Below are 7,009 nucleotides of genomic sequence, written 5' to 3'. Positions count from 1 at the left end.
ATACATGCGTTAATATACGATATTTGTTTTTCTCTTTCGGACTTACTTCCCTCTGTATGACCGTCTCTAGGTCCATCCACGTCTGCGAACATTCTTGTGCAGGTCTTTTTGTGGACGTACATAGTGAGATTGTTTCTGTTGGTTTTTTCTCTTGTTTGACAGTTGGTCCTGTAGCTTAGCATGCCTAGTACTTTTTTTATTAATTGTAGAACATTGTTAATGAGAAGTTGTAGAAGCTCTGTTTGATATTAACTTTTTCTAGCAAGTATTTCTTTTTTTTTCTAGGAAGCAGTTAGAGAAGAGAGATCGAGATCATCTGGGGCCAGTGCTGGACACACATCCATCTTGGTCTCTTCCAGGCTGCCCTCGAAGGCCAGCAGAGCCCTGGAGAGGTGGGCATAGAAGGTGGCCTTCCTGCTGTCCTACTGCTGGAGAGGCCACCCTCTGTGAGTAGCTGTTTTATCCTTCCCCTGAGGCCCTGCCCTTTCCTGAGACACTCAGTGGACCGCCGTGTTGCCCATAGCTCCCTTGGCCACCCCTGGTCCAGCCACAGTGGCCCCCTCACAGTCTCCCACATGCAATGGGAGCTCCCCTCACTGGCCCTCTATCCAAAAGAGCTCCCCTTTCTAACAGGTCTGGGATCCCTTTGCCCCACCCACCTGGCAGGGGGGAAGAGGAACTCTGTTCATACCCTGAAATAGCTCTCAAGGTCCCTGGGGATGGGGCAGTAGAGATTGGCAGAGATGAAACCCGGGAGGGAACTCAGGGGCCTCTCCTAGCAAGGGTCCCAGACTGGGGTTTCCAACCTCTTAGCAGTGGGGCTGCACTTCTGCAACAAGAAATTACACTTCCATTTTCTTTCCTAAAGGGAAAAAGGAAGAAAGCAGCAAACCTGATGAGCATTCTGACACATCACTTCCCCGAACCGTAGCCATAATTGCCATCCTCAGACCCGCCCCAGCCTAGACCCACTTCCTCCCGAGAGCTCACAGCTGCAGTGCCGGAGTCAGATGTGACCCTGGAAGTAAGGTAGGTGGAGGTCAGAGACTTGAGCTCACAGTGAGGGGAGAAGGCCTGGTGGGACTGGGAACGGGGCCCCTGCCAGCTCCTCACCAGGCACATACCCCAGAGAGTCTTCCTCTGAGTTTCCGCTTCCCCGGAACAACTGGGGTCCTGGAGCAAAGAGAAGGCCTCTGCAGGGGCTCTGCACTGGCAGGGGGATTTCTATCAGCTCTGGAGGACTCAGCAGAGCAGAGAGTAAGGTCACAAGAGCAGTGTTGAACCCTTTTTTCTGAGGGATTCTCTTAGGGTCCCTGGGCCATGGGATTGGTTCCTGGAAGTGAACTCTGAGCTCCTGGCCGGGCCTGAGGACTTGGCTGTCCAGCTCAGCTGTCCTGGGCCTGGTTTACGCACACCTCAGGGAGAGGCTTTCTGCAGGCTGGGGCAAGAAGCGGGGTGTGGTTGTGGTGTGTCTGTGTGGGGCTGCGCGTGTGTGTGCATGAGGGAAAAGGGTGTGCCCTAAGGGCTCTGCACTCACTGTCAGATTGGGAGGTTCTCACCATTACTTCACCCAAAAGATAGGGAGTCCAGGGTCTGGAGGGACTTGGAGCCTGTCCCACAGCCTTTAAGGACCAGACTCTTATGTGGGGTCTCTCTGGACTTGATTTTCACATGTGTGAGCCTCTTCTCATTTAGCCATTTGGCAGGTGTGCCCCCAGACACTTGCTGTGGCCAGGCCCCGTCTGGACCGGGCAGTGGGACACAGGGCATCGAGGCAGCTCTGCCCTCGGGAGGCCTCAGGGACGACAGGAGGAGAGGAGCACAGGGCAGATGGGGCAAGGACCCACATAACTGACACATAGTGGAAAAGGGACTGAATGGAGCAGCCCCGGGGGGAGCCTCCTTGTTGTGAGGGTCTGAGTGCAGAGAGAGGAAAAGGGCTTCATGGAAGAGGTCACATTTGAACCGGGCCTTGAGCAGTTTGGGGTGGAAGATGTATTCTCAGAAGAGAAAATACTGTAAGCAAAAGCCTGGTGCTGGGAAAGTGTACATTTAGTTATTCAGATCCACTCAGTCCTTGGTTCCTGTAGAAGGTGGTGGCATGTTCTGGGCCCTATGGGGTTGGTACATGTGCCAGAGAGTTTATGTTCCTCAAATCCATGCAGGAACAGAGGCTTCCTGCATGTGCCAGTGAGATTCTAAAGGACAAATTTCTAGAGATGGAGTTACAGAGGCAAGTGACATGTGCATTGCACACTGGCAGATATGTATGGCCAGTTGACCTCCATGGAGCCCCATCAGTTCTGAGAGAGATCTCAGCTCTTTCCAAGTTCATCACCAGGATCTGTCTTCTGCCCCAGACAGTGAAGAGGGCATGCCTGTGGCATTCGCGCGCATAGGAGCACTTAGAATGTGCTAGATGTTTTTGTTCTTCCTTGGGGTGTCCAGGCAGCCTTTCTGATCCCCCAGGAGCAGGCGGGGGTCCCCTCTTCTGTGTCACTCCACAACACCGGGAGCTAGAAACCCCTTCTCCTTTCCCAGCTGGTGTTCCTGTTGATTAGCTCATCCCCAGCCACTGGTCAGCGCCTGGCTCAGAGGAGGGCGTGGCAAGCATTTGCTGTGTGACTGGCGGATACAAGGAAGGTGGATCCTACCTTCTCCCCTTCCCTTTCCATGAGGCAGGGCAAATTGTCCCCAAATGCCAACAGGCCACCCAAACCCCACCACACAGGCTGGTATGCCTTGGACCTTGCACAGACAAGGATCAACATACCTATGTTACAGAAGAGACAACTAAAATTTGGAGATTGAGTAACATGCCTCACTCAAAGTGTGTTAGGGATGAAGCTGAGGCTAGAAGCAGCGGGCCTGAGCTTTCATACCAGCTCTGGCCGTGGCTGCAGCCTGGCTGGAGCAGAATGACTGCATCGACGTTCAGCGCCCGGCCCTGCTTGGCCGGAGGTGGCTGGGAGCCCCTGAGGTGGGCAAGAATGTCCGGGCTCAGAGAATGACAGAGGAGTGTCTGCCTCCACCCACGCCTGTGTGTCTGTGCTCCGTCTTTCTTAGGCTATCGTCCATGGAGAGGCCCCTCACGGTCCTGCGGGTGAGCCTGTACCACCCCACGCCAGGCCCTGCCACCTTCGCCAATGTCCCTCCGCAGCTAGAGCACGACACCAGCCCACTGCTGGTGGGCCGGGGCCTGGATGCCCACCTCCGGCTGCAGCTCCCTCGCCTCTCCCGCCAGCACTTGTCACTGGAACCCTACCTGGAGAAGGGCAGTGCCCGGCTGGCCTTCAACTTGAAGGCTCTGAGCCGCAAGGGCTGCGTGTGGGTCAACGGGCTGACGCTGAGGTTCCTGGAGCAGGTGCCCCTGAGCACCGTCAACAGTGTCGCCTTCTCTGGCATGCAGATGGTGGTCCACATCGAGGGAGGCACCTCCCTGGAGGCCTTTGTCTGCTGCTTCCAACTCAGCCCCTCGCCCCTGATTTACAGGCTCCAGGCTGAGGAGACCGACGAATGGGAAATCATCCCCCAGGAGCAGCCTCCCTCAGGTTCAGGGCAGCAGGCTCAGGGTCACCTGGGGTTTCTCGACAGCCCTTCCCAGCCCAGCCCTGGAGGATCATCAGAAATACAGCTCCAGAGGGAGCCCCCAGACAGTGCGCTCTGCTAGTTCCGCCGGCCACCCCGGAGCAAGCCTTAGCTGAAATGGGACTTGAAATAGTCAAGCTACATCATGCAAGGTTGACAAGCCAGGCCTGCCGCATAATAATGAACCTATTCTGCAAGCATGAACCACCAGGGGTGAGGGCAGTGCCCTCTGCATCCATAGCTATGCAAGGTAACAGGAACTTCATATACTTTTAGAGGCCCTGAGGGGTTTTGGGAGCCTCTCTCAGTGTTTCCCCACATTTCCCCCTCTCATCTGACTAGGAGTTACTTTATGTTGCTAATTTTGTGTGCCGCTTAAGAGCTGGAGTTTGAGGTTGCACCAGGAATGCATGGACACATGTAACAATTACGTTTGTGGTAGCTTGGGGTTACCTTGGGCTTTCAAATACCCACAGGCACTCGGGGCTTAGGGAAGCCTGTGTTTAATAAACTGCAAGTATTTCATTAAGCTGGCATACCCAGTAGAATTCCTTGATCCCCAGATGGGCTGCCTGCATGCCACATCCTCATGCAGAGGCAGGGGCGGGAAATAGAGAAGAGGTGTAAGAGGAAATTGGCAAGGCGGGGGCTCACAGTTCTGGAAAGGATGAAGGTAGAGCTGAGGGCTTCCTGGGGATGGGGAGCTGGGGGCTGGGCCTGCCCGGGAGTGCATTGCCACTGTCATCCTCTTCATCCTCATGCTCCCCCACTCTCACTTCTGGATCAAAGCCTTGGCTGACCAGAGGGCAAAGGTCTTCAGGGGAAGGTAGCTTTCCAGAGCAAGGGGCTCTTCCAGGACTAATTCTATGAGAGGGCGGGGTGGGAGGTTGTGATAGAACACAGTTCAGCAGTTATTTCACTCAAGGGTGGGTCGTATGCCAATGGGGGTGGACTACTAGGGGATCAAGAGTGGGCTCATTTTCTCAGTGCATGTTGGGAGGTATGTGCTGGGGGGCAGAGCACAAGCAGCCATGCTCCGTGCCGTCCTGGGGAGGGGGAGTGTGGTTTAGAAACCATGTTCACCTGTGTCATGAAGGGAGGGACCTCAGACCCAGATGGTTGCCATCAGCCTTGACCCTGCTCTATGATATCCAAGGCACTGAAGCTGCCCACTAGCTGGCTCACATCCCAAGGTCTGTAACCACCTCCAACAAGGCTTCCAACACTCCTCACTTCCCGCCCAAGAAGAGAGATCCTTTTGCACCCAGGGTAGGCTGCACGGAAGTTCAACGGCACTGCCAGGCCTGAGCATCTTCTCCTCGGGGAAGGTAGCAGTGGGCAGGACCCAGACTGCCCAGACTCGGGAAGATTCCATCCGATAGGGAGTGAGGCAGATACACTCAGGTCACAGCCACAAAGCAGAGGAGGGCAAGGGATGTGAGAAGAAGGGGCTGTCCAAAGCTGTGAATGGCCCATGGAGCCGCCAAAACACTCCTTCACTCAACTTTCACCAAACACCTACCTTGTACCAGATGCTGTGCAAAGCCCGGGGAACCAGCAGTGAACAGGTTGACTAAGGCCCTGCCCTCAGGGAGCTTACTTGGGACTCAGGAAAGACATGCATTCAGGAGATGATCACTGTGGGCAGTGCTAGAGACATTGTGTTTTCTCTCTCTTCATGCTGATGTTAACCTCAGCTCTACTATTAAGTGGCTGTGTCTGGTGAGTGCTTACTATGTACTCCATGCTCTGCTAGGTGCTGTGTACATTCCCCCATTTAATCTCCACAACGCCCAGATAGACAACGGTATTAACCACATTGTACAGATGAGGAAATTGAGGCTCAGAAAAGTGAAGTATCTTGCCCAACGTCACACCACTCACTAGCTGTGTGATCTTGGGCAAGTGACTTAGGCTGCTTTGGTCTCCATTTCTCCTTCTGGAAAATGGGCAAGATGATAGCACCTCCCTGCTGGAGCCCGCTGGGCTCCCCACTGGAGCCAGCCAGTGGGCTGTGAGGGTTTTAGGAGGTGGCACATATAAAGCACTTACAGCACCTGGCACACAGCGGCCACTCAGTAAGCGTTAGCTACTATCGCGCGGGCTGAGAGAGGGAAACATATAGGTCCTGACCCAAGGGCTCACCTTAGACAGGAATATGGAGTGAGAGAAGGTTGGGAGCCTGGCGGGATGGCTCCAGAGCCTGAGGGCTCATCCACACTCTGTGATTCCCTGATGAAGAATTTTGTCTTAGCCGTGGACCTGGTGGGCAGTCAGGAGGGGGTTTATTATTGTGAACGTTGGCACCAGAAGGCCGAATATTCAGGGTTTGTAGAATGGGAGACACACGGTCAGGGCGGGTGAGCAGCAGAAGCCATGTGTGGTGTGGTCTGATGAAGCCCATGTTTTGGGACTGCCTTTATTTTTCACACAATGATCCCTCCAGAGACCGAAGTGCTCCCCAAACTATGCATTAGGGAGCAGCAGCCCTTTGCATGCAGAACTGAGAAGCCACTGCCTGGAGACTAAACCTGAACATCAAAGGCTGAAGAGAGGAAGCTGGCTGGTGGCTCCCCAGAGGCCCCAGGGTGCAGCTCCCCTGCTCCACCAGGGAACCTCTGCCATAGACCGAGAGTCCTCTTCCTTCCAGGAAGGAGCAAACCCAAGCCAGCTGGGGGCCTATGAGAGGGAGCAGCCCGCCTCCTCCCTGGGGGTGTCTCTGACTTGGGGTGAAGTCTGGGAGGCCCTCTGGGCCCCAGGATGGACTGTGCAGCACGCGGGAGGACGGCAGACCAGAGACAGGGCAGAAGGGAGCCAAGAAACACCCAGCTTGTTGTTTCAGACTCTACCTGTTCATGAAGTCCCCTCCGGAAACTCACTGCCTGCCTCATACACCTTTCCTAAACAGCAAAGCTCCACTCCATGCAAGGCTCCATTTTTCTTGGGTAGAAAACCATTTAAATCACCAGACCCCAACACCCACCCTCCAATTCTCGCCCAGCAGTTAGAATTATCAGGTTGGCTTCAGGCCCTGGTCCATGAACTTGGTACCCCTTTCCTTTGCTGCTCAGACAGACTGAGCAGGGCGGTGAGTCCCTCTCAACAATGTCCTCTGCATTCCCTCAGCTCCCATACACAGGGCAGCCTATGTGGCTGAGGGGTGTACATGAGCATGCGTGTGCACATGCACGCGCGCACGCACGCACACACATGCACACGCACACACACAACACAGCACACGCGCACGCACACACGCACGCACACGCACACACGCACACATGCTGTTGTGGCTCCAAGCTGGGGCTCTGCAGTCAGGCTGCTGCCTGGGTTAGAATTCTTGCTCCACACTTACTAGTTCTGGGATCTTGGACAAGTGACTGAAATTCCCTGTACCTCAGTTTCTTCTTCTGGGAAATGGGGA

At 54.8% G+C, this 7,009-nt stretch overlaps 2 protein-coding genes across 2 annotated transcripts; both read left to right on the top strand.

The window, feature by feature from the left end:
* The first annotated feature begins 895 nt into the window (after window positions 1–895).
* TIFAB (TIFA inhibitor) lies at window positions 896–3,670 on the top strand. The gene is made up of 2 exons (XM_061188200.1): window positions 896–1,029; window positions 3,067–3,670. The coding sequence occupies exon 2, from the start codon at window positions 3,077–3,079 to the stop codon at window positions 3,668–3,670; it is 594 nt and encodes a 197-aa protein (XP_061044183.1). The 5' UTR covers window positions 896–1,029; window positions 3,067–3,076.
* Window positions 3,671–5,778: 2,108 nt separating this feature from the next.
* Window positions 5,779–6,745, top strand: DCANP1 (dendritic cell associated nuclear protein 1). The gene is given in 5 exon segments (XM_061188968.1): window positions 5,779–5,853; window positions 6,035–6,148; window positions 6,151–6,222; window positions 6,558–6,648; window positions 6,651–6,745. Coding segments are annotated over 5 exon segments (447 nt in total).
* Window positions 6,746–7,009: the final 264 nt, after the last annotated feature.

Source organism: Eubalaena glacialis, chromosome 4 (assembly GCF_028564815.1).
Source record: "Eubalaena glacialis isolate mEubGla1 chromosome 4, mEubGla1.1.hap2.+ XY, whole genome shotgun sequence".
In the NCBI taxonomy this organism is placed as follows: Eukaryota; Metazoa; Chordata; class Mammalia; order Artiodactyla; family Balaenidae; genus Eubalaena; species Eubalaena glacialis.
This window is presented reverse-complemented; position numbering and strand designations above follow the sequence as displayed.

What these genes read in the sequence shown, in the direction of transcription:
- TIFAB (XM_061188200.1), top strand. Translation starts at nt 3,077, where the DNA reads ATGGAGAGGCCCCTCACGGTCCTGCGGGTGAGCCTGTACCACCCCACG.